This window comes from Medicago sativa, chromosome 4, assembly GCF_051527215.1.
Source record: "Medicago sativa cultivar Bolivia chromosome 4, Bolivia_mono, whole genome shotgun sequence".
In the NCBI taxonomy this organism is placed as follows: Eukaryota; Viridiplantae; Streptophyta; class Magnoliopsida; order Fabales; family Fabaceae; genus Medicago; species Medicago sativa.
The window spans coordinates 71,145,035-71,169,929 of record NC_140752.1 but is presented as its reverse complement, the minus strand read 5'-3'; the positions used below and the strand labels follow the sequence as shown (position 1 = coordinate 71,169,929).

Sequence of the window (24,895 nt, the reverse complement as noted above, 5' to 3'; positions counted from 1 at the left end):
TTACTCACTAATAACTTTTCAAGTTTCAATACAGCATGAGTTTCCATTCTAAACATATTATAACTTTCACCTGGAGTGTTAAGAGTTTCTCGAACCCAAGTCCATCCATGAGAATAAAGAAATCTATTACCTTGCTTTAGTAAGTACTTCATATGATAGTCATATGCAATCATCGCTGCCCCATAACATATTTTATAAAACATACATTTTCTTTTTTTAACTTTTCTTGAATGCTCATTGATCTGATTAGAAGACATCTGTAAACAATTTCAAAAAAATGACATTAGTAGCCATAGCTGCAATGTGTTTTGAAAGTTATAAATAATTAAATGTTTATTCTAAATGGAAGAAAAATAGATCTAACAAAACTAATAGGTAAGCAACTGAATAGACTTACCGAGATAAAGATCCATATGAGATCATATGTAATCAAACAATATAATAAACAAAAAAGCAAGCTAGTACTAATAGATAAAACACATACTGAATTTAATTTGGGCTTTTAACAAGATTATCACTAAAGAACAAAATGACATAATTTGAATCTGATGATGACAGGAGAAAGCAACCAAAGTATAAAACCTATGTACAGTAATATATCATAAGGAAAGGTAAGCAACAAAAGGATAAAAATTAAACAAGATCTATTTAAATCAAAAGAATAAGATATAAAAATGTACCTGCACCAATGGTCAGCGGCGGCAGCAAGCATATGTGTGGCAGAAAGCATTGAAATGGAAGAGATATATATGACTATGCAGTTTTGGCGGTTTCTTGAAAAGGGAAAAAGAATCGGCGGGATTTTACCAAAAAATAATAAAAAATATGAATATATTGGCCTGTGCGGGAATCGAATGTGCAGAAGTAAATTTCACCTCCGAAAAGTAGTCCTAAAGTTCCCTTTTACAACTTATTTTCAAACTGACTTCTATTGGATTTTCTTCTTTGTAAAAAAGACACTTATTTTATTAAGAGTTTTATTAAAATTGTGTTTGGCCCCACTTCTTCTTAGAAGTAGAAGAGAAGTGGAAAATAAGTAGGGCCAAACATGCTCTTAGTCTAAACAAAAATAAGTAGCATATTTCATTTCTCATTTCAACTTTCTCAACTTATATACCCCTCCTCTCATTTTCTTCATCTTCCAAATTCCAACTTCACTACTCAATTCCCCATTTGATCATCTCTCTCACTCAACTACAAGCCACAAGCAAACGTTTTCTTCAAGCAAGAAATCAAAGCAATCCAACTTTATCTAAGGCAAGAATTCTATCTCTCTAGTCTTTTCCTTTTCTATTTTTTGTTATATGTGTGTATTAGTTTATCCCTTATTTTGTTTCTTCTTTTTTGTTGTTGTTTTTTATTCATCTTCTTGTGATACTGTACTTTGAAATCCTTGTGTGCTATTTTGATTCATCACATCATGTCATATTTATTGTCTCTTTGATCTTTATATACTTGATTGTTATTTGGATGGATCAGAATATTCTGAGTGTATATATAAGATTCATGGTTATATACTTTGTGCTTCAATATTTATTTTTTCCTTGATCATATCATTCTTCTATTGAGGTTGATTAATTACTGAATCATGTCATGATCAATCTTCATTTGTTCTATGCAATATTTACCAGCACACTGATTTGATCAAGCAATGGTTTTGATTGTCTATCAGATCCATCTTTGTGAAAAAAGTAACATTAGCCGTTTCTATAAAATTAAATTCAGAAGCTTTTCATTTAATTGATTCTTTGACTTTTGCCTTTTAGGCGTTAGGTGGTATATCACTTTGAATTTGTATCCGTTTATATATCATTTTATTGAATTAATTAGATGTGTATGTATTTTTTGGGTCTTATTAAAGGTGTATATATATGCTGTAATATGAAGACTTTAATACATGAAACTATATGGACCTTTTTTTTTTGCTGACAAAAACTTTGTTTTATTCCTAAATAACCTTAAAAAAGGAAAACAAGTGTTTTTTAACTGCCACTCACTGTGGCTTCTGTGGAATCTTAACCCCGACAGCATCAATGTTTGTTGGCAATTTTTGATTGTTCACACAACTACCCTTAGATTTTTTCGTAAAATACGAATCTATTTGTACTTCACTTTTACCACACTTTTACTAATTGAAATTTATTAAAACTAGCAGAATATTTGTCATAATTGAAATATTTGTCAAAAAAATGAACCTCTGAATTATTTTTTTACTTTGACTGGAAAAAACTGTTTTGAATATAGCCAAGTAAAAAAGAACTTTTGTAAGAATATTGATTTACAAAAACAAATTTTCTGAATATACAGTTAAAATATTTTATAAATGGAAAATGTTTGGTGGAGGTGTAGACGTGCAGTAGCTTACTACTGCTTACCATGAAAGTGGGCCCACTCATACCTCAAAGGAATTAAAGTTGATTCTTGCAAATTCTTGGTTTATTCATTTTTAATTTATCCTTTGAATGTTGATCTTTGGGTCCCATGATGTTTAAGTCTTAACCAACGTTCCAGATGCAACCTTCTTCCAAAATGGAAAATCAACGGTGGCTTTTCTTTCTTTCTTTCTTTTTTTTGGGTCAAAAAAGGTACTAGTTTTATGAAAAAAATAGGAAAAAGAGAGAAAAGTATTTTGAGAATAGGCCATGAAAGGAAATGAACAGCTTATGTGTGAGATCAAGCTGTAAAACAACACTGTGGGACCCTGCATGCGTGCTTCTTTCTTGCATGTGAAATCTTTATCATCACACTCACAATTTTGTAATTTGTAAGAGTTTACTAATATAAAGATTTTTTTATGAATATTATTAATTAATTAATATTATTGTCAGAACTACCCTACGGTTATTGATTTGGATTTTCTCATGCGTTAAAAAAAACTTGAAATGATTATAATTATCCCAATATTTTTTTATATATATGAGAGGATCTAAATCCCTACTACTACATTTTCCATACAATTAATTTATCAAAATAACACTTTTCATAGATGTTTTTGATAACAGTATAAAATCTACATATATGTATGTTTTCAATTTATATATGTATACCTTTTTTTTTCTTTTTTTGAGAGATGTATACCATTTTTTTCTTATGTGTTGAATTTTCAATTTATATCTGCATGATGTATACCATTTGTTATCATATATGTTTCCACGAAGTGTCAACCTTATGATGGTGTGCACGTTTTTAGTATTAGGTGCAACTATTAGATAAATAGATGTTGTTGTTATTATTATGAATATTTTGATGGTATACTATTTTCGTAGTTTTTTTTTTTTACTGGAATCTTTTCAGCAGCGACAAGATCCATGTCATTTGATTTTCCATTATTACAATTCATTATTTGACGGTGTATATTTTATCACAAAAATAGTCGATCTTGTCATATTATAGAAATAAAAAAATAAATTCTTCTGCCAAAATGTCATCATATATTCCTACCCACATGAGCCTAGTCAAGTGTCCAATTTATCATTACATTTATTAAAAAGAAAAAATAAAAAATAAAATAGACCGGAAGGGACATTGAGTATATATTATTTTTATTTTTGTTCTTCTGGCCCATCATGTAACAAGGTAGAAGAGACATTGTTTGTCGTCGTTAGTTTAGCTCAGTTGGTAAGGATAATGCATAATATATGCAAGATTCGAGGTTCATACCCCGACCACCACAAAAAAAAAAACACTCTTTTCAAAATAAATTTCATGTGATATGATTTGAAAATGTATAATGTATTTATACAAGTGAAGACATTGATTATCTTATACACTTATCATGTAGAGTTGAATTGGATTCAAATCAAATTCTAAAATGTGAGCCACTATTATTTCGTGACATGGCTTGTTGAGAGTTCTACACAATACACATGATGTATATGATTTGAAAATGTATTTATTAGCGAAGACATTCATCGTTTTATACGCTTACAGTATTTTGTAGAATTGAATTAGATTTGACTCAAATTCTAATATGAGCTACTAGTTATTTTGTCTCTCGTCCCTCAAAAAAAAAAAAAAAAAAAGTTATTTTGTCTCATGGCATGTTGAGAATTCTACTAGTTAATAGTTATAAGTGAATACATTTTTCTTTCCCATACTTAATCCTTTAATATATTATCTAAGCTTAAATGGATCGTGAATGAAGTATCTCTACAAGACTACAATGACAACCATGCATGTCCCCACTAACGACATCTTCATTTTCACTCATCACATTTCTTCTTCTCTTCTAAAGCAGTCTATAAAAGGAAGCAAACATGGAAGAAGAGACAAAAGCCATTCCAGAAGTTCCAGTGACAAAGGTTGTCGAAGAGGTGGTTCAGAAAAATGAAAGCATCAAGGTATCATTTTCTTTGCACACATTATTTAAGAAGTTGCTTACTGTATAAAATATTTTTTTTAGACAAATGTTAGTAAACTAGTAATTATGTATACTTTTTTTTTTATAGACAAATGTTAATAAATTAATGATTGCATAAGTTTTCGGTGTTTGAACCCAAGACTTTATACTTAAGATTCCTTCAGTGTCCATAAACTCACCAGTCGAGCAGCATTTATAGGACAGAAATGAAGGAGATGTGTTCTGGTTTTTCTTTTGTATACGATCGTTTATATATTTAACTATGTGGTTGTATTGAGATTATTAGCGGCAATGAGACATATAGAAGTTGTAAGTTTTTTTTATATATATATAGTTGTTAATCACTTAAAACAGTATTGCTTAGGACTTTAATATAGTAATTTAGTCTTTTCCTTTAGTTGATCACCACTTGAACATAAAGTCATTAAGCATAAGCCAAATGAATGGTTAAATAATATTTAGTGAAAACTAGTATGTATCATTGTTTTATGATTTATTGCAGGAAACAAATGGAGACTTCTTGCTTCCTAAGGAAATATCCGAAGCAAAGAAAGACGAGGAAGACAATGCCTCAGATGGAGAATTCATTAAAGTCGAGAAGGAAGAGAATGTGTTGGATGATACGTCCCACAAAACAGAAAGAAGCTCAGATCCTCCTAGCAGAGAATTTTTTGAAGCACAAGAGAAGGTTCAGGAACTCGAGATTGAACTCAAAACAGTTGCAGAATCTTTAAAAACCTCTGAACATGAAAATTCTCAGCTGAAGGGAGAGATCTCAGATACAAAAGAGAAATTAGAAGAAACTGGAAAGAAATACGAAAAGCTTGAACTGAGTCACAAGAAGTTGCAAGATCAGATTATTGAAGCCGAGAAAAAATACAATCTGCAGCTCAGCACTCTTGAAGAGGCACTGCAAAGTCAAGAAGTTAAGGAGAAAGAGCTTCTTCAGGTGAAGGAAGCGTTTGGTGATATGAACGTTGAGCTTGAAAGCTCCCGAAAGAAGATGCAGGAATTGCAGCATGAGCTGCAACTTTCTACAGAAGAGGCACGGAAGTTTGAGGAGCTGCATAAGCAAAGTGGCTCGCATGCTGAATCTGAGGGAAACAAGGCGGTAGAATTTGAGAGACTACTTGAAGAAGCGAAATTGAGTGCGAAAAGCATGGAAGACGAGATGGCTTCTCTGAAGGAAGAATTGAAGGGAGTTCACGATAAGATTGCTGAAAATCAAAAGGTTGAAGAAGCACTTAAAACAACTGCAGCAGAACTTTCTACTATTCAAGAGGAGTTGACACTCTCCAAAACACAACTATTGGAAGTTGAGCAAAGATTGTCTTCAAGAGACTCTCTAGTAGACGAGTTGACCGAGGAATTAAACCTGCGAAAGACTTCGGAAACACAGATAAAAGAAGACATGTCAGCACTTCAAAACCTATTTGTCTCTACAAAGGAAGAGCTACAAGAAAAAGTTTCCGAGTTGGAAAGTGCAAAGGTCAAGCTGCAAGAGGAGGAAAAGTTGAGAGAATCAGTCGAAGTTACATTGAAGAGTCAGGAAGCACAGTTTGTTTCAGTACAAGAAGAGCTGACTAAGCTTAATGCAGAGAAAAAAGGACTTGGGGAAACCGTTGAAGATCTAACCGTTAATGCAAAACACTTTAAGGAGTTGTGTAGTGATTTAGAGGAAAAACTAAAGCTTTCGGAGGAAAATTTTAGTAAAACAGATTCTCTTTTATCTCAGGCGCTTTCCAACAATTCAGAGCTTGAACAGAAGGTGAAGTCTTTGGAAGATCTTCATAGTGAATCAGGAGCCGTTGCAGCTACTGCTAGTCAAAGAAGTCTTGAGCTTGAAGGACATATTGAAGCTACAAATGCAGCTGCAGAAGAGGCAAAATCACAGCTTAGAGAGCTTGAAACACGCTTCATAGCGGCAGAGCAAAAGAATGTGGAGCTTGAGCAACAACTAAATTTAGTGCAATTGAAAGCCAATGATGCTGAGAGAGACGTGACTGAATTCTCCGAGAAAATATCTCATCTCGACGCTAAATTGAAAGAGGCTGAGGAAGAGAAGAATCTTCTTAATAGCCTATTGCAGGAGCACATGGATAAGTTAAGTCAACTTGAATCAGATTTAAATCAATCATCCAAGAAGAATTCACAATTGGAGGAGGAGCTTAAGATTGTCAACAACAAATGTTCCGAGCATGAAGATCGAGCCACCATGAACAATGAGCGCAGCCGAGAACTAGAAGATTTGATCCAGAGCTCTCATATCAAATCAGAAAGTGCCGAAAAGAGAGTGAGTGAGTTGGAGTTGCTACTTGAAACAGAGAGATACAGAATTCAGGAGCTTGAGCAACAAATAAGTGCATTAGAAAAGAGATGTAGTGATTCAGAAGAAAACTCCAATAAACATCTTGACAATGTCTCTGATCTGACATCAGAACTTGAAGCGTTTAAAGCGCGAACCTCAAGCCTTGAAAATACACTGCAAACGGCCAATGAAAGTGAAATAGAGCTAAAAGAATCTTTAAATGCTGTGACGGATGAAAAGAAAAAGTTAGAAGATGTTTTGAACAGTTTGAGTGAGAAGCTTGCTGAGTCAGAAAACCTATTGGAAATTGTGAGGGATGATTTAAATCTTACACAGGTTAAGCTTCAAAGTACAGAAAGTGATCTCAAAGCTGCTGAATTGAGAGAGAGTGAGATAAGAGAAAAACATAATGCCATTGAAGAAAATCTTGCTGTAAGGGGAAGAGATATAGAGCTTACTTCTGCAAGGAACTTAGAACTCGAATCGTTACATGAATCTCTGACGAGAGATTCCGAACAGAAGCTCCAAGAAGCTATAGGGAAAATTAACAGCAAAGATTCTGAAGTTCAATCTCTGCTTGAGAAAATCAAGATTTTGGAGGAAAATATCACAGGAGCCGGGGAACAGTCTATATCTTTGAAGAGTGAATTTGAAGATAGTTTGAGCAAACTGGCTTCTTTGCTAAGTGAAAATGAAGATTTGAAAAGGCAAATTGTTGAAGCTGAGAACAAGACTTCACAGTCATTTTCTGAGAATGAATTACTGGTTGGAACAAACATTCAACTGAAAACCAAGATTGATGAACTTCAGGAGTCATTGAACAGTGTTCTGTCGGAGAAGGAAGTCACTGCTCAAGAACTTGTGTCTCATAAGAACTTACTAGCTGAATTGAATGATGTACAATCAAAATCCTCCGAAACTCATTCTGCCAATGAAGCTCGCATCCTTGAAATAGAATCAAAATTGCAAGAAGCATTGCAGAAGCATACTGAGAAGGAATCAGAAACCAAAGAATTGAATGAGAAGCTGAATACCTTAGAAGGACAGATAAAGATTTACGAAGAACAGGCTCATGAAGCTGTTGCAACTGCTGAAACTCGTAAAGCTGAGCTGGAAGAGAATCTCATAAAATTAAAGCATCTTGAAGCAGTAGTTGAGGAGCAACAAAACAAGTCACTCGAGCGTGAAACAGAAACTGCTGGAATAAATGAGGAAAAATTGAAACTTGTTCAGGAAATAGCCGTCTATGAGTCCAAATTGAGTGATTTAGAGTCAAAGCTCTCTGCTGCACTTGTCGAGAAGGACGAAACAGTTAAAGAAATACTTGCATCAAAGAATGCTGCCGAAGACTTGGTGACAAAGCATAATGAAGAAGTGCAGACATTGAAGTCACAGGTAAACACACTGATATTCCTTTATTTTTCCTTTCTACTTCTATTGCTAGTTGTGTAACATACTGTTATGAAATGATCATTTTGTATAAACTATGGTAAATAGAGAATTGATCTCAATCAAATGTTATCAACACGCAGATATCTTCGGTAACAGATGACAAGAACTTGCTCAATGAGACTAATCAGAATCTAAAGAAGGAACTTGAATCTATAATACTTGACCTTGAAGAGAAGTTGAAGGAGCATCATAAAAATGAAGAATCTTTGAAATCTGAGGTTGAAACTCTCAAACTTGAGACTGCTGAGAAATCTGCATTGCAAAGTAGGCTGCAGGAAATTGAAGCACAACTCGTGAAAGCTGAATCTAGACTACATGAAGAGGTAACTGATAAAGTTCCTATGTTTTGTAAAACAAGTGCCAATTCAGAAGTGAAATAACTTTCAAGTCTTAATTGTAAATATAATATTACATTGAAAGAGCATTACTGATTAATCTGATATTTTGCAGGTTGGAAGTGTTCAGGCTGCTGCTTCTCAAAGAGAAGTAGATTTAAGTTCAAAATTTGAAGATTATGAACAAAAAATCAGTGAAATAAATGCGCTGAATGGAAAGGTGGCAGAACTTGAGAAAGAGTTGCAACTTGCACAGGATACTATAGCTAACCAGGTATGCGCGTGAACGCTTTAATCTTTTAATATTAGAAGAGCATTACCAATGCTGTTCTTGTATGCTGAGATTAAGATAAATATATAACATATATTAGTGATTTGTCTTATACTGATTCACTTTTCTTAAAAAAAGCAGAAAGGAGCAGAATCTCAGAAATTGGAACTAGAGGCATCCCTGAAGAATTCTCTAGAAGAACTTGAAGCTAAGAAAAGTGAAATATCTCTTCTACAGAAACAAGTAACAGACTTTGAGCAGAAATTGCAACAAGCTGATGAGAAAATCTCAGTGAAGGTAACTATCCAAATCTCGGCTATTTTTGTAAAACTAATTTATACTTGTTAGCGTAGGATTCATTGAACTCACGTTATGTTATAATATTTTCGCAAAATTTAATGTTTGCATTTTCTAATGATGTTGCAGGGTGAGGAGGGTGCTGATAAGAAAGATGCTTTGGAAGTGAAATCAAGAGACTTTAGCATCTCATCTCCATCGAAAAGGAAGAGCAAGAAAAAGTCCGAAGCGACAACTCCTTCAGCATCAACTTCTTCATCCGAGACTCATATTCAAGCCGGCCATGATTCGCCTATCATGAATTTCAAGTTCATCCTTGGAGTAGCTCTTGTATCGATTATCTTCGGCATCATTCTTGGGAAGCGATACTAATATCGCCAATATGTATTTTGGTTTTTTTCTATTTATTTCCCTCATGAATGGTTTTTCTATGGGATTGAAAGTTTTCAAACTTCAGTCTTGAGTTGGTCAGGGAATTTATTTTTGTGTCTATCCCTTGCCTGTGTGCAAAGGAAATGGGAGTTGATTTATGTTTGGTTTAATTTTTAGTTTGGACTTTATAAATTTTGAATGCGGGTTGTTTTGCTTTGGAGTCCATTTTTCATCTCAATTGATGTCTGGAATTGAGGACTTGGGGGAGCTATAGAACACTTCTTAAACTGGTGAACTGTGGTGTAAAGAGTAAAGACTATTATTATTCCCTATCTCCTCCTTACTGTGTATAATATTTGGAAGCAAAAAAAAATGTATTTGCAAAATAAAAATATTTAAAAGTTTAGTTGCATGGTTTACGATTCGCTTTGGTAAAGGGCCGGCCGAAGAGGCTGCAACTAAAACAAGGGTTTTAGGTCTCCGAATCTTTTAGGCCTCACATTATGTCTCTGAATCTTTTTCGCTTTAAATCTATTTTCATGAGTCAAATTCATCGAACATTTTTGCGCCTCACTTGTAATTAAATGGAGAGTTGTTGACTTGTAGTTCATGTCGCAAGTTTGATCCCAAATGTAGCTTTTTTTTGTGTTAACCTTCTGTTTTAATGTTCAAACGTTGACAGTTAGCGATAATCATATTTAGTGTTCGACATACCTCAAATTAAATCACACATTTAAAGTTCTTAATTTTTATGTTTCTTTGTCACCATATTTAAAAGGCCTCAGTTTAAAATTCGCTTTAGGCCTACAAATACATTAAGCCGGTATTGTTTTGGTATGTAGTACAAATTCGGATATAAGGTTCGTCGCTCTCAAAGAATTAGGTATGTGGGCTATACATAAGTGATTTAAAAAGAGAAAAAAGTTTAGGTGTTAATTTGTAGGAGAAGTTGCTATAGCATTTTGCCTCGTGTAACAAATTGGGGACAAATAATTTGGAGTTGATAATTCATCATTAGACCCAATAGAACTTCTGTATAGATATCAATCTAATGGCCGAAAATTGTGGTCTGCTATGCACCAACTCTACTCTACTCTTGGCGCATGCTAAAAGAATCCTAGGAAAACAATGGTTTTTCTTTGGATGGCTACCGGAGTGGTTTTTGCAGCAGAATGTTTGTCACGTGAATGTTAGAATGATGATATATTCCATAAAGAAAGGTTAAACAGAAGTGAGTTTCTATTCCAGAAGCCCACCTCACTTGCATTTATTGCATGCAAGGTAAAAAACACACAACTTTTGACTTATACGTAGGACCACACAAACAATCCCAACTGAAAATTAAGTAGGATAAGTATATTAGCTTCATATGCCACTAGGTAACGTCATGTCCTCCTCAAAAAAAATATAGTAACGTCTTGCCCAGAAAAAAGATAGAAGAAAAGGGTAAATAAAACTTTTCATTTTTTGGTAAAAATGTATTTTGATGTAACTTTTATGTATTTTATTTATGGTGACACGTAAGTTATCCATGAAAAAATGGTGGATAATTTACCCAACCAATAAACATTAGCCACATAAGTATATATTTAAGTGGTATTCGAAACTACCATTGACCCATTAACAAAGGCTCTTTTTTTTTTGGTCTCGTGAGCTTAACTCAGCTGGTTGAGACAATGCATAAGATATGTAAGGTCCGGGGTTCAAACCCCCGCCACTACCAAAAAAAAAGGCTCATTTTTAATGGTTGTTGGATAAATTATCAACCATTCTTTAAAGGTGATCTAGAACAAACCTTTGTTTTTTAATGGGAAGTTCCTAGGACGGAGCCACCACCCGACGAGCCCGGGCACTCGCCCGGGATCAATCGATATTTTTTTCATATTTCGTCCAACTCAATAGTCCATTAACCCACTCAAAAAAAAACTGGGCAAACTCGATATTTTCACACGCGCGCACAAGAATTCTTGACTCTATATTTTTTGCCCAAGCTCTATAAAATTCCTGGCTCCGCCACTAGGAAGTTCTATTATGAGATGGTAAGTTTTTAAGTAAGTAGTTATTATTAGTTAATGTTAAGGCCAAAAGAGTTTGGCCAGGTTAGTCAGAAGTTACACATATCCTATAAGAAAAAAACGAGTTCAACTCTCCTTAGCAACATGAAATTATTGTTGATGAGCGATCTATAAATACTCCTATCAGTACTCTCAATTATAAGATCTGTCCAAGTCTTGTTGAGCCCATGAGTCTCATTTCACTTAAATTTTGTGATAGCTCAAAATGTACGTATTTTTAAAAACAATAAAGGAATGGTGATTTGTGGCGGTTTTAAATCGCCACAATTTCTTGAAGTGTTAGATGCACATTAATGTGAAAGATAAATTAATGAATACTTATTTAATCATATATTTTTGGTATTATTAAGAATGAAAAAAATATAAAACAATTTAAAAATATTGATACGGTGTCATCAGAAAGGTTAGCCTTGTGGAGCAGCAATACGTCCAGATGCGAAGTGAGAGGGGAAGAATTACAGGTACTCGAACGCTTATGTCAATATAAGATCAAAGAGTGGGAGGTATTAAAAGGATAATAGTTGTGTACCTCGAATTTGTGATTAAAGGTACTTTATAGACGTTGATGTGGAGTTGTTGGGCGGTTAATGGAAGGCTACAGACAACACTCTATTAATGTTGAGTTTGACGTACATTACATATCGTTGAGGTGTTACAGATTTGAAGAGTTCAACTAGTCGTTGAGGCCTTTATTAGATTGGACTTTTACTGTGTTGGGGCTTGTGAGCATTTGGACTTTATGGCAACGAATTTTAGACTTTTAGCCGGTCTAAAACAAATGTAAAGAAACATAGAACAATTATTATTTTTAGGTGTTTGTGCCTTCAATCTCTTAGGTATATACTACTCTCTCCATTCCTAAATATAAGAAAAGAATCATTTTTTAGGTTTCTTAAATAATTAATGTATCTTAACTATAATATAAACTAAACACGTCTTTTATTCATTGAACCTGAAAGAAAGAAAAAATCTTCTCTTATATTTAAGATTAAAGGGGGTATATAGTGATATAATTTGGTAACCTAAAATTTGTTGCTTAATAATATAATATTTACTAATAATAATATTTTTTTATCACTTATCCACAATTAACAAAATATTTTCATATAAGTATTTATTGTATAGATATAGCCCTAATTATCAAAATCTATGGATTAATCCCCAGTGACTTGATCGACATAGGATTTGTCAAAAACAAAAGGTAAATAAAGATGAGTTGAGTTTTAAAACACACCTGTTTACTTTACCAAATTAACTTTGATCAAATTGCTGTCTTATTGGTGGAACAAGACAAATTAAAAAGAGTAGAAGTATTTTAAAAGTTAGTGTATATTCTTAAAATTTTGAATAATTTTTAAATTTTGAAGAAGGTTTTAGTTTTTGTATGATTAGTCTTCTGCGTAACAAGTTATCCAGGAAAGATAATCTGGCTAGGCGTGGCGGAAACAACATCCCACTTGTTCCTTAATTGTACCAGTTTTGGCTCTTATTGATATATGGTATGTGCTTGGCTGAGAATTTCTTCGGTTGACTCCAATATTCTTCAAGGTCATTTTATACAATATGCTTATTTGACAGGTGGCTCTAAAGTGTGACACTCTTTTATGCATTTAATCTAGTTTACTTGTGTTTGGGTCATTTGGAACGAAAGAAATGATAGAATTTTTTAATAATTAGGAAAAATCTATGACACGACTGTTGGACAAGGTTAAGCTTATTTCTTTCTGGTGGTTAAAGTTAAAGGTTGCTAGTTTATCTGTAGGTTTCCAAAGTTGGTGGTATCACCCTTTTGATTGTTTGGGTGTCGGCCGATTTGTTTTTGTTTTTCGTTCGCTGTATTGAACTTTGAAGCTTCTATCCGGCACATCTTATATTGAGGAGAATGTTTGGTTGATATCTTTAATACAAATTCATTTTTGACTTGTTAAACAAAACAAGATGGACCACTAATTAAAGTGATTCATAGTAGAATTTGTCATTTACTAGAATTCCTAATGCAAAAATATCAGGATAATAGTGTAATAATGTGTCGCGAAAGAGAAATGCAACTTAGGTAAATAGAAAAAGACCAGCTATCATGCAAGCAATGATAATCAAATGAAGGGTCATGATCAGGTAGGGAGTATAATAATCTAATCCTATCAAAATGATCAATAATTAAACAAATACATGAGACATATCATTGTCTCATTGTCCTACTCGTAGGATAGAAGACAAAACATTAGATGAGAACTAAATTAAAGGTTTTGGCACACCCAAAGTCCCAAACATCTAAACATGACGTTATTAGTAAACTAATCCTCCTTAATTAATCATCCAACCCTAATGACACATTTTCTACATGTAAAAACGTAGGTAACGACATTGCCAAAACAAATCGGAGCACCCAAAGAAGATAACATATCACCCAAACTTTTCTGGGCTACAAAGTCATAGCCCTTTCTGCCTCCTTTCCTTATCTTTCAAAATCAAAATTCCTTTTATCTTCCCAAACACCACAAACTCACACATGACACATTACAACATCTACACACTCCTCAATTCAACGAGATATTTTTAGCCAGCGTGTCAATATGATCTAAAACGAACAATACCTCAAAATCGACACTATTGTGGACTTATGTCAAAACACTTTCTATCTTTGAAATTTTTCACTCTTACCAAACACTGAACTAAACACACCTTTTCTGACATACCTTCTGTACAAACTTTCTTTGTCTTTCCCTCTCATTTTTTGTCACTTTTCTCTCAAAAGTTTCCTCCAAAGTTTACGATTCTCTCTATCAAAATTTTCTCCCTCATCACGATCATGCTTCAAAGCTTGGTCCCTCGTCCCCCTCTCTCTTCCAAACCTAATATGAACACCAAACGCTCTCAACGCGAACACGACGACGACGACACCAACGTTCATGAACCATCTTTCAAAAGACCTAACTACTCCGGTGAGAAAACCGTGGCGGAACACGACGTACACGACGACGAACAACAACAAGTCTTTGAACATGAAACGGAAACCGAAACCGATGGAGAAGAATCTACAGGTCTCAAACTTCTAGGGCTTTTACTTCAATGTGCTGAGTGTGTTGCCATGGATAACCTCGACTTCGCCAACGACCTCTTACCGGAGATAACTGAACTCTCTTCACCGTTCGGTACTTCACCGGAGCGAGTCGGTGCGTATTTTGCACAAGCGTTACAAGCGCGTGTGGTGAGTTCTTGTCTCGGAAGCTACTCGCCATTAACTGCTAAATCGGTAACGCTAAATCAGTCTCAGAGAATCTTCAACGCGTTTCAATCCTACAACTCGGTTTCACCGTTGGTGAAATTCTCACACTTCACTGCGAATCAAGCAATTTTTCAGGCTTTGGATGGTGAAGATCGTGTCCATATCATTGATCTTGATATCATGCAAGGACTTCAATGGCCAGGATTGTTCCACATCCTTGCTTCGAGGTCGAAGAAGATCCGTTCTGTGAGAATTACCGGTTTCGGATCTTCTTCCGAGCTGTTAGAATCAACCGGAAGAAGACTCGCCGATTTTGCGAGTTCGCTCGGGTTACCGTTCGAGTTTCATCCGATTGAGGGTAAAATTGGAAGTGTAACTGAACCGGGTCAACTCGGTGTTAGACCGAATGAGGCAATCGTGGTTCATTGGATGCATCATTGTTTGTATGATATAACAGGAAGCGATTTAGGAACGTTGAGATTGCTGACTCAGCTGAGGCCGAAATTGATCACGACCGTTGAACAGGATCTTAGCCATGCTGGTAGCTTCTTAGCGAGGTTTGTGGAGGCTTTGCATTATTACAGCGCGTTGTTCGACGCTCTAGGGGATGGTTTGGGTGTGGATAGTGTTGAGAGGCATATGGTGGAGCAGCAGCTGTTGGGGTGTGAGATAAGGAACATTATCGCTGTTGGTGGGCCTAAGAGGACTGGTGAAGTGAAAGTTGAGAGGTGGGGGGATGAGTTGAAACGGGCCGGATTTCGACCCGTTTCATTAAGGGGTAACCCGGCTTCTCAGGCAAGTTTGTTGTTGGGGATGTTTCCTTGGAGAGGATATACTTTGGTGGAAGAGAATGGTTCTCTCAAGCTTGGTTGGAAGGATCTCTCTTTGTTGATTGCGTCTGCTTGGCAGCCGTCTGATTTGATTGCTTATGTCGATTGAGTGTACATTTGATATCACGGTGGCCAGATCAAAAAAATCATGATCATTGTGTGATTTTGTTGAAGCAATGTTTTACAAAGTTACGATGATTCACCTTGATTTTACCGGCAAGACCAAAGAAACACCGAATTCAACTTGATGATGTTCATAGTTTGTCTTTGGTGGTAGAGCAACTGTTGATTAATTTCTCTCATGCTTATGCAAAGTCTCTTGTCTTGAAACTCAAAGAAAAGAAAAGGACATAGGTGGTAGAGAATAGAATCTTTTAAATTAGTGAAGTGTCATAAGTGAGAAGTCATTCACATTGTCAAATGTACCTTATAATTTTTTTAACATTTTTATAATAATCGTTAATTGATTGGTTAAGAACAATGGATAATTGTCTGTATTTAAGTCCCTAAATATACGTGGGAAGCCAGAGTGAAGGTATTAGGGAGGAGTTGATAATACGATGGTTATGCTAACTAGTGTTCTATACATAAGTTAGAAAAAGTAAAATAAATAAATTTGTATTGAGAAAATATTTTCTATGCATTTAAGTGTTGACTACAAAAGTTTTAAAAATAATTTACTATGTCATTTTCTTAACTAGAAATTTTTTTATGGACACGCATTCAAATCAATATTATTTGGACATACTCAAATGACATCAACGGAATTAAACAAAAATAATTTAATCATATCAATTGATATCATTTATTTTTATTCTCTTTTTATTTTGATAATTTCATATGAAATGAATGTTTCCAAATAATACATTTTGATATGTGCTTATAAAAGACTTTCCATCTTCACTATTGCTTCAAAAACATTTTTTTAAAGAGGAATGATATTTGTACAACTAACATTTGACAACTTTGGTGACAACCACTTTTCTGCTCTTGTGATTGGACAAAGGCAATGGAGAGAGAAAGAAGAAGAGAGAGAATAAAAACACATGTGAATATGAAAGAGAAAGTTGTTTCAAAAGTTGTCAAAAAGGGTTGTACAAATATCATTTCTCTTTTTTAAAATCTTGCATCAATGTAATGTACTCTCTACTTATAATTACGATGCGTCCATATGAAACATGGGTACTTTTTGTTTCCAAGTCTTTAACGTTTGAGAAATCCAATGTTAATTGGGATCAATAAATAAATGATTGTTTCTACAAATAATGACAGTAAACAATGATGAATGACGTCTTCTACATGTCAGCGGTTTCGTGGAAAATTTGCATACTCCATCTTTGGATTGAGTTTGAGATGGAAATGAATTCATCGATATATGTAAATTGATTCTTCCTTCAGTCTCAAATGTAAGAAACAAAAAAATAAAATTGGTGGTCTCAAATATAAGAAAAAGTATAGTAAAATAAAACTATTAAATGCTACAATTTCAAGTTTACCCTCATTAAACTCACCTCATTAATGTCTTTACTACTCCAAGACAAGGGTAAAATTAGAAAAATATCACTTTTTATAATGTCTTAAATGTGGTCAATCCACTTTCTTAATATGTGTGTTTTTTTTTTCTTTCATTTGAGACCGGAGGAAGTAGTAAATTATTTTTAAAACTTTTTGTATTACTACATCTAAAGTTTTAAAGTTATAGTACTTAGTAAATACACCCTCCGATCACTAATATAAGTAAAAGTTTGGTTTTTGGATTCATTCATTAAATGACGTATGTAGTCTATAATAAAGATTACATACGTCATTTAATGAATGAATCTAAAAATCAAACTTTTGCTTATATTAGTGACCGGAGGGTGCAATAATAAGGGTTAAATATGTTTTTGGTCTTTATAAAATTGGGAACATCTAAGTTTAATCCTTACTTAATTTTAATAGCATTTTTAGTCGCTACAAAAAGAAAATTACATGTAATTTTAGTCCTTGTAAAAACTAAATTTGTTTAATTATCCTTGAATTCTTAAATTTTTGAACGATTTTTTGGAGACATGTTTAGAACATTATAAAATGTTCATTTGCTAAAAAATAGAATTTTTTAACATGAGAAGAATTAAATATGAATTTTTTTAAAAGACAAAAGTTCAAGAAAAGAGTAACAAAAATATGGACTTAGAAATCAAATTTTGAGTTAATGTTTTGCAGAGGGACTTTTAGTAATGTTCTTAACAAGTCTACAAAAAATTGTTTAGAAATTCAAGAATTTAAGCATAATTAAACAAATTTGCATTAAAAATGTACTAAAACTAAATGCAGAATGTTTTTATAGGGACTAAAAAAGCTATTAAAATTAAGTAAGGACTAAATTTAAAAGGTCCCAATTTTATAGAGATCAATAGGTATATGCGTTCTCACATTTATATTCTTTAAACATCTAATTTTCCATCAATGTATATGAGTTCTCTCACTTATATTTTTTTATAATCTAATTTTCCATTCAATATGAGATTTTTACTCACATTTTTTTAGGAAATTTTTACTCACATTTGAAACACCAACAAGGGCATTATTGTTTAGAAATACAAGGGTTTATTTCTCTATTTTATTTTATCATTAGGTCCATAAAATAATTTCTTTTTGTAGTCAAATAATTTAATTACACAATTGTTAGTCAATGTTAACGTTGACCAAATATACCAACCAATTTTATGTTGTGTTAGCTTAGTGTCAATCTAGTTTGCACACATTGTTATTCATATTATAACTTCAAATCATATACATAATTTTTTATATATGAATAAGGCATTATTTATCATGTTAATAGCATAATAAAGTTTTCAAAATATATAGTTGATTCAAATATTAGTTTTTTTAATGACAAATGTTAGTGATTAGTAGTTTGTTAAATTAATATTTATTCATTTGCTTGAGTTCGAATTCATGATTTCCAACTTCTTATTCCTTTGCTCAAACCATTTGAGCTATCTAACCTCCGGTTGGATCAAACATTAGTCATGATTAAATTTATTTAGTTTGCTTGTTTAGTTTGATCTTGTTTAAGCCTTTACTTTTAATCCATTCAAATGAAAGGAGTCAATGCATAAATATCAGAAATATAAGGGTTTTGGTTTTCATTGTAGGACTGCATAAATATCACCAAATTTTGTCTTAATGTGGACACCAAATGATATAGAGAATGATGTGAGAAGAAGAGATAAAATGAAGTAATGGTTGGGAATTGAGATTTGGATTTGAATCAATGGACCAATTCATGCTGCCTCTGCGACCAAATTTCAATTCAAAGTTAAGATGGTCTCAAATTTGAAAAAATTCAATAAACCCGTTCGTTATTCACACCAAAACAAGAGAAGTAACTTGATCAGAAATTCAGAATCCATGATCACAAAGATTCATACCGTAAGTTTGTCCATAAATCGATATGAATTCATGGTCCATATCTTTCATAAGTAACATACCATAAGCTCATCCACACAATAACTCATAAAAAAACTGTCCAAAAAAGTATCATTAATCCAAATCCGAGGGAATGTGTAAATTGGTCTAAATTATTATCATTAGTGAAAATAATGATTTGATCTTATGCTTAACAAATTGTTAGTACCATTAAGAAGGATGACCAAACTGGAGCAGTGCTCCGCCGAGTCAGATGTTGAGGGTGGTATATGCGAACACTCCACTCAGGTCACTTAAAGAGCAAAGAGTGAGAGGTTCATGATGGAAAAATGTGTCTGTTATATTTGTTGTGAAGGGATGTATTTATAAGTGCCAAAGAGGTGCAGTTGGAGTGTGATGGAGGGGCCGTTACGAACGACGCCACTCAATGCCTGGATTGATAACTGCAGAGAGGCATTTTGAACCGAAGAGGATTCGAAGCTGGGAGATTGATTTTGCTGGAGAGGATCCTTGTGGAAATGGGCCTCAGTATTGTTGAGTCATGAGGGAATTCCGAAGGGTCGTCTGCATTAGTTCAAGAGCAATCACACTAGTGAGTTGGATACATGATCGACCCTAAGATAAGAACTAAAGCCCTCACTTTAGGCCTACCAACAAGAAATTATTTCTCATTAGATTTTACAATAAAAAATGCTTCATATTTTGACAAAAAGGCAACATATATTCAACTTTGTTTTAAGTTTCACTTACTTTTAAAGATTATTGGACCGACTCTGATTGGACACCACATTTTAACCTAAAACCTCAAGACATTAAAGTTATGAGTCCTCACGTGTAAAAAGTATTCAACCTTCAATTTTCTAATTGATATAGATTTCAAACTCACATCACACTTGCTACAACAAAGATGATGAAGGAATTGACCTTGGACCAAATCGGTAACAACAAATTTATCTTTGCCTATGTAAGATATCAGTCAAAATGATTCGTCTGTCAACTTAACGATGCTTTAATGGAGGAGCAATTTCGGAGCGTTACAATTCCACAAATGTATCTATCAATTCTTAAAATTAAAGCACTACTTTGACCCACATTCACAATTTTAGAGATCAATTTGCCTATTCACGTCAAGTAACAAAATATCTTGTGCTGAAGGTCATAACCAAGCTTTGCTTGAAAATGTTCAAACTATATACTGATTTTCACATAGGAACGAAGAAAAGGAATGAAGGCTTGACAAATACATTGGATTCATATTACATAATTTTCATGTAGGAACAAAGGAAATGATTGAAGTCTTGAAAATTTTCAAATACTTGTGGATTTTCGTTGTCAAGGTTTAAATCTATGCTTCACGAGTTGGAGTGTGAGCTTGTGTTCATACAATGGCTCTTGGTGCCACTTTTGCATTTAATTGGTTCTATTTACTAACCGAGTGATTGAACTCAAGTGATTAATGAGTTTTGTTTAGGATAAATTGTTTAGAAGAACTAAATTTTTCTTAGATGGAACAGTTATTGGTCGGATATTACCTCTCGACCCAACTCCGAATTACCATATCCCCTTCCCTAAGAACTAGAGGATTAACACCCTAAAAATTATTATTCTATTTACTATTTCATCCGTTCTAAAATACATGTCGCAGTGCAACCACTACACATATGTTAATACTCAACTTTGACCATTAATATCTTTAATTATATGTAATAAAAAAGAGGAAAATTCTATGGTGAAGTCATGAGAATGACTTTTTTGGTGAAGTTAAATTGATTTTCACAAGGTTCCAATCCTTCAATTAACAAAACCCCCATTTTCTTGTAGAAATCTTAAAAATTAAATCTTTATAAACTAATGTTCTTCAATTTCCTCGGAAAACAAACAGGATAATGAAAATTCTAAAAAATCATCACATCCTCCTCCATACTGCTTTTCGCCTCAACACATAGATTCCAATTTTTGCACTAAGACTGAAATTCCCCATAATATTTTGTATGAGGACTGATTTGTAATAAGGTAAAGTTTAGTCTTAGAGTGGTCCACCAGTCGGACACTAGTTGACATGACATCAACAGTTATACTATTGGCTAAACAAAATAACTTTTCAAAAAAAGTCAGTTTCCTAACTGCACCGTAGAAGCTCCCATAAAAAGATTGTAAAAATTTGATATTTTGAAAATATTCATTGAGACAAATCAAACATCTTACATGCTAACATTTGTATTTATATATTAGTTAAAAAATATGGTCAAAATAAGTTATGTGAATAGTGTACATTGTAAAATTGCGACATGTATTTTGAAACGGAAGAAGTATTATATATTTGTTGTTTCTTAAAAAAAAATCTTGTGGTTAATGAGCTCCACTTAAGAATAAATAGTTCACTAAGAATTCGAGTTTGATTTCTGAATTGAACAATTCTTTGTTAGGTCAAATTCAAGATTACTAAGAAAAATTCCCCTAAATCGGGAGGGTTGAAACCTAATAAATGTTGGTTGTTTAAGATATTTGCACATACATTAAGGATTTACTTAATTGATTTGTACAAGAAACAAAATGCTTGCTTGATAGAATTCATAGATGAAAGAAAAGTATATTGATTAATAGGAGAATTGTTGATTACATTAAAGGATACACCAAGACTTTTATAGCCAACGTGAACAACTAATCTAACAAGTGCAACTAATTATTGTAACTAACTATTACATCTAATATTATATCATCCAAGAACCGGGTAGAATTGTCAAGTTTCACATGCAAAACTCACATCACTTGAACGAATATACTACCTGCCTAATTAATTTAGCTTGTATCACAATAATTTACGTTATTAATTAAATGACTGAGATATACATAAATTCCAAAGTAAACAGATACTAAAAATTAAACTGGCATTTGATTAATATAACACAAAGTCATTAATTAAAAATTCAGAATATTGGTGTAAGCACTCCAGTTTTGTAGCCAAGGACTATTAAGCTGAGCCCAAAACGTATCTTGGGTCCAATCTGCAGCTATAGGTAACTGAAGCTCAGGTACATTGTCCTTCCCTAAGGGCAATTGCAAAGATGTTCCACAAGCTTTTTTATTATCTTTCACAATTTTTTCATGACTTGACGAAGAAACCATATCTTCAGTTTTAATTACTTCATGTTCAGATTCTTTCTTAGGAATGACTTGTTGAAATAATAAGGGCATGGACACGTGTTGTTGGTCTTGTTGTGTATAGTTAAAGGAGATTGTGTCCGTAGAGGAGGAAGGTGGGGAAGATGTAGGGGAACCCACCATTTGTTTCATCTCTTCTTCTTCTGCTGCTCTTTGTTCAAGCACTTTCAACGAAGTTGCCTTTCTATATATCTTGCATAATACTATGTCCTGTCACATACGTACCATGGTATATATTAGTATTTTTTTTTTTTTTGCTGTAAGTAGAAATAGTAAACCAATTTCATTAGTTTATGTTTGCTTGAAATTTGAAGACATTTAATCTTAATTAGTTGCAAGTCTTAATTGGAACTTCATCATGAAAGAAACAAAAGGTTCATAAGGGGACCACAATACTTGTACAGAAAGAAAGTGTCACTACCTAGCTATCTTCATGGAAATTTCCCTTCCATGTAAGAGATATGCACGTTAATTTTTTATTCACTTCTACCTATAAAAATTAACTCCTAGCTAGTCCAATTTGTGACTAAAATAAACAAATTCCCTCTTGTGAAAAAAATAAAAAAGATTCCCATGTTATTTGGGAGAATCTGGCCATAACAAAGCAAGCATATCATCTTGTAAGAAATTATGAATAAATCAATGAACTATATATAATTGAATGAAGGAACTTATTATTATTTTTCTATGAAGTGTCATGTTTGTTTTTTGGTTTTAACCCTCTGGATTACGAGTCCGGTTCCTAGGGGAAAATGATCCTAGTAATCTGGAGTTTGGTAGAGATGTAAGTAAAGTTTGACTAATAATTGTTTTCACTTGAAATCGAACTCAGGTTTTCTCGAACAATTCGTTCTATGAGGAGCTCATTAACCACTTGAGTTCAATCACTTGGTTTATGAATTTTGATTTTAGTAATAAGATTTTAAGTTTATAACTAGTACATTATAAAATGATTACAAAATATTACTTTAACTAACAATAATTTTCTCCTTCCCATTTTTTTTTTACATTGAATGAAGGATAAATTAACGAACAATGTAAATCAAATGACATAAACCCGTGATATATATCAAAATCACATGGGCATGAATCTAAAACTTTACTCACATTCATTCATAGTTAAAGCATATATGGTTATGGTCAATTAGTCATCGTATGATAGGAACCAAAAATATACTACAGAATGGGTCTAATGTAGACTATATAGTTCAAATTCAAATGAAGAAAGATATATATATACAATACCTTAGGCAAGGGGCTATTGTCAGGTAAACGGTATTCATTCATAACCCAATCAGTCTTGGTTCCTCTTGGAGCTCTTCCCTCATAGAAAACCAACGTCTTCCTCAACCCGATTATGCGTTTCGGATCCGATAACGTCACGATTTTCCGGTCCGAACCGGTGGCTTTCCAGAAACCTTTCTCAGTTGTGCGGTTAGGCCTTCCTCCACTACCATGTTTTTTGTCCCTTGGCACGAAAAAATACCATTCTCTTTCCCCAACCTTTGACAAACCTATATATCATGCAAAACATTCATAATTTTATTAATATATATCAAAATAGTCACTATAATTTCAAATTAAATTAATGTGTAGGAAAATATGTAACACATAATATGGTACTGGGAATTGATTGGTTAGCAATATACCTGGCAAGTCACAAGGATCATGATGATAGATATTGAGAAAACCAATGACATCATAACGAAGTTTTTTGCCAACAACCATATTCTTAAGATAGAAATCAAGGAGTTCTTCTTCTGTGGGGTGAAATCTGAATCCTGGAAGTGTAATTTGTTCAGTACACATGTTGATGTCCTCCATTGATGCCATATATAATCAATATATTCTCTAAGCTATGAGTCACTATGTGGTAGCTAGCTTTTAGCTATATAATGTTGTTGGGGTGGTCTTATGTTTAAGGTTGTTTGGGCAGAGGAACATAAAAGCTAGTGTTGCTAGCTGCTTATACAAAAACTTGAAAAGACTTGTTAATTTGTTGAGTGAACATGTTATGAGAGTGTATTTATAAGGAATGGTTGGTTTGGTAATTGATTAGTGCTTGTCTAAGTTAATAGGTTTTTTTTTTTATATTTTAATTATTAACTAAGATTGTGCTATGACTTGGTCATAGAAGCAGATTTCCTGCTGGTGTTAGTACTATAAGTGCATAGGGTGAAGTAGGGATCTGACGGTTCACATTTTTTAAATCTATGTTTATAAGTTTTTTGGACGGTTGAGATTGTCTAGATTGTGATGGAGACCAAAGAGGGGATTATAAGTCTTTGTAGAATATCATATGATGATAAAATATGAAAATGGACTTGATTAATTGAGAAATATGAGAATTTATGATGAGATTTGTGTGGTAGGGCCTAGTAGAGTGGGGACCCACGCGTCTTGACTAGAGACTAATTGTTGTGTGGGGTCATGAGACGACTCCATGACGAGAAATGTACATTTTATGCCTCCACACCTTTTTTCTTCTTATTTTGGACTTATATCCGGTGATTCCTCTAATGGCTATTCTTGCTTATCAATAGAGGAGTGTTATTTGAACAACCAATTTGGTGACAACTTATTTGACAACCATATTTTACAAAGGAAAAAGTGGTATTGGCACGGAAACCATAGCAATAGAGAGATAAAGTAAAAAATAATGTGAGTATGAGAGAGAAAGTTGTTGCAAAAGTTGTCACTAAATGGATGTTCAAATATCATTTCTCTTATCAATAATTTCTAGGAGAATCGACAAACTAATTTCTTTCTTTTTTATAATTCAACATGTTAAAT

At 33.4% G+C, this 24,895-nt stretch overlaps 3 protein-coding genes across 4 annotated transcripts; 2 read left to right on the top strand and 1 right to left on the bottom strand.

The window, feature by feature from the left end:
- The first annotated feature begins 1,080 nt into the window (after nucleotides 1-1,080).
- On the top strand, nucleotides 1,081-9,787 carry LOC146931461 (early endosome antigen). 2 transcript variants are annotated; one of them, XM_085702948.1, is made up of 7 exons: nucleotides 1,081-1,257; nucleotides 4,238-4,340; nucleotides 4,863-8,063; nucleotides 8,201-8,443; nucleotides 8,571-8,729; nucleotides 8,868-9,023; nucleotides 9,153-9,787. In XM_085702948.1, the coding sequence occupies exons 2-7, from the start codon at nucleotides 4,257-4,259 to the stop codon at nucleotides 9,393-9,395; spliced, it is 4,086 nt and encodes a 1,361-aa protein (XP_085559074.1). In that variant the 5' UTR covers nucleotides 1,081-1,257; nucleotides 4,238-4,256; the 3' UTR covers nucleotides 9,396-9,787. The 2 variants fall into 2 exon arrangements, with proteins under 2 accessions (XP_085559074.1, XP_085559075.1); XM_085702949.1 differs by having other exon boundaries at nucleotides 4,235-4,340.
- Nucleotides 9,788-13,571: 3,784 nt separating this feature from the next.
- On the top strand, nucleotides 13,572-16,007 carry LOC146931460 (GRAS family transcription factor). Its single transcript, XM_085702950.1, has one exon. It carries the CDS (start codon nucleotides 14,280-14,282, stop codon nucleotides 15,633-15,635), a length of 1,356 nt encoding a protein of 451 aa, XP_085559076.1. The 5' UTR covers nucleotides 13,572-14,279; the 3' UTR covers nucleotides 15,636-16,007.
- A 5,503-nt stretch (nucleotides 16,008-21,510) lies between these two features.
- NAC036 (NAC domain containing protein 36) lies at nucleotides 21,511-24,100 on the bottom strand. Its single transcript, XM_085702946.1, has 3 exons — nucleotides 23,752-24,100; nucleotides 23,348-23,616; nucleotides 21,511-22,312 (listed from the first exon to the last, which is right to left on the bottom strand). The coding sequence occupies exons 1-3, from the start codon at nucleotides 23,933-23,935 to the stop codon at nucleotides 21,860-21,862; spliced, it is 906 nt and encodes a 301-aa protein (XP_085559072.1). The 5' UTR covers nucleotides 23,936-24,100; the 3' UTR covers nucleotides 21,511-21,859.
- Between the last annotated feature and the right edge of the window lie 795 nt (nucleotides 24,101-24,895).

Coding starts and splice junctions, on each gene's coding strand:
- LOC146931461 (XM_085702948.1), top strand. CDS start 4,257: ATGGAAGAAGAGACAAAAGCCATTCCAGAAGTTCCAGTGACAAAGGTT. Junction 4,341..4,862: donor AGAAAAATGAAAGCATCAAG/GTATCATTTTCT, acceptor GATTTATTGCAG/GAAACAAATGGAGACTTCTT. Junction 9,024..9,152: donor ATGAGAAAATCTCAGTGAAG/GTAACTATCCAA, acceptor ATGATGTTGCAG/GGTGAGGAGGGTGCTGATAA.
- LOC146931460 (XM_085702950.1), top strand. CDS start 14,280: ATGCTTCAAAGCTTGGTCCCTCGTCCCCCTCTCTCTTCCAAACCTAAT.
- NAC036 (XM_085702946.1), bottom strand. CDS start 23,935: ATGGCATCAATGGAGGACATCAACATGTGTACTGAACAAATTACACTT. Junction 23,617..23,751: donor TGATCCTTGTGACTTGCCAG/GTATATTGCTAA, acceptor CATGATATATAG/GTTTGTCAAAGGTTGGGGAA. Junction 22,313..23,347: donor ACAATAGCCCCTTGCCTAAG/GTATTGTATATA, acceptor CGTATGTGACAG/GACATAGTATTATGCAAGAT.